The 1,336-nt window shown below is 54.2% G+C and overlaps 1 protein-coding gene across 1 annotated transcript; it reads left to right on the top strand.

Annotated features, from left to right (window-relative positions):
* Positions 1-385: 385 nt before the first annotated feature.
* LOC126767246 (uncharacterized) lies at positions 386-1,034 on the top strand. Its single transcript, XM_050484808.1, has 2 exons — positions 386-779; positions 841-1,034. Exons 1-2 carry the CDS (start codon positions 386-388, stop codon positions 1,032-1,034), a joined length of 588 nt encoding a protein of 195 aa, XP_050340765.1.
* Positions 1,035-1,336: the final 302 nt, after the last annotated feature.

Below are 1,336 nucleotides of genomic sequence, written 5' to 3'. Positions count from 1 at the left end.
CGATTGTCTACCCCCACCAGTGGCGGCAGCCTGCATAGAAAAGCTACATTACGGCTCCGACGGTCACATACGAATCGTTGATCTCCGTACGCAAAACGGAACGCTAACCAGACCGCTCGTGAAGCTATGCTTTCTGCCAACTTCCGGCGATCGCGAATCCGAAAAACCGGAAAAACCGAACCGACAATATCGCGATATAATAAAATCACTAAATTAAATACGAAAACGAAAAATACGCAAATATAAACCGTAAATAAAGAAAACAAACAAAAACTGGTCGATCAATACGACGGCCCATTCATGCCACATATCGTGGCACGATGGCCCATATCAACTTACAATGACAGATATGCATAATTAACCATCTCATTTACCGCAGATTACCATGGATGTAGATACGCCAGTTGCAGCCGCTCGGGCGGCAACCAATGTGCTACGCAACGGGCCTGCACCAGCGCCCCGAACGGTAGTTGCAACAGCACCGGCTGCTGCTCCGGCAACCACGCCAGCAACTGCACCGACAACAACGCCGGTACCTGTACCGGCGACCTCGCCTGCAGCGGTACCTGCACCCGCGCCTCGTGGTGGCACCCGACCACCACCGACCACATCGAGGACTTCGGAGATCCATCAGATAAAGTGCCCCATCTGTCGACGCCCACACCGGCTGCACCATTGTGGCATATTTCGGGGTATGCGACCCGTGCAACGGCAGCAAGTTGCCCAGGCCCACGGGCATTGCCATAACTGCCTGTCACATACACATGTGACCGCAGCGTGTGAGTCACGCGGGCTGTGCCAAATATGCCACAGGCCGCATCACACGCTGCTACATCGCAGCGCGGGCACGCGAGGTGAATCGGCTACCCATCCAGCGCGGCCGCATACCCCACTCCCAATCCGCAACGCGTGGCGCATCCCATCGACGCGGAACCTCTTTGCGGCATCGACAGCCTGGGCCACCACCTCGTCGGTCTACTGGGCTGAGCAGCGTTGTGGCTACGCTGCAACAACTGCAGCGCCTTTTAGGCTAAACAGCCGTTTAGGGGGGCCGGGATGGCTAAATGAGAACCTGACCCCCCTCTTAGTATAATAAAACTACACCCCACTCATACACACCACACTCAACACGACTACACCATCTACATCATCCACACATCATTTCATCACACTCTCATCTCATCATTATCTACACCACACCTTTCACACCACACCCGAGGACACCAAACACAAGTAACAAAAGGGACTGGCGGACGGCGCCAGCCTCTCTTTCATACGATCCGTGCGCTTACACATACGTGTCATCCCAGTCGTCAGGTTTTTCTCCGTTTTAATT

The sequence above is a fragment of the Bactrocera neohumeralis genome, unplaced genomic scaffold (assembly GCF_024586455.1).
Source record: "Bactrocera neohumeralis isolate Rockhampton unplaced genomic scaffold, APGP_CSIRO_Bneo_wtdbg2-racon-allhic-juicebox.fasta_v2 ctg4952, whole genome shotgun sequence".
NCBI lineage: Eukaryota > Metazoa > Arthropoda > Insecta > Diptera > Tephritidae > Bactrocera > Bactrocera neohumeralis.
Note: the sequence above shows the minus strand (reverse complement) of the source record. Positions and strands in the feature narration are given on the sequence as shown.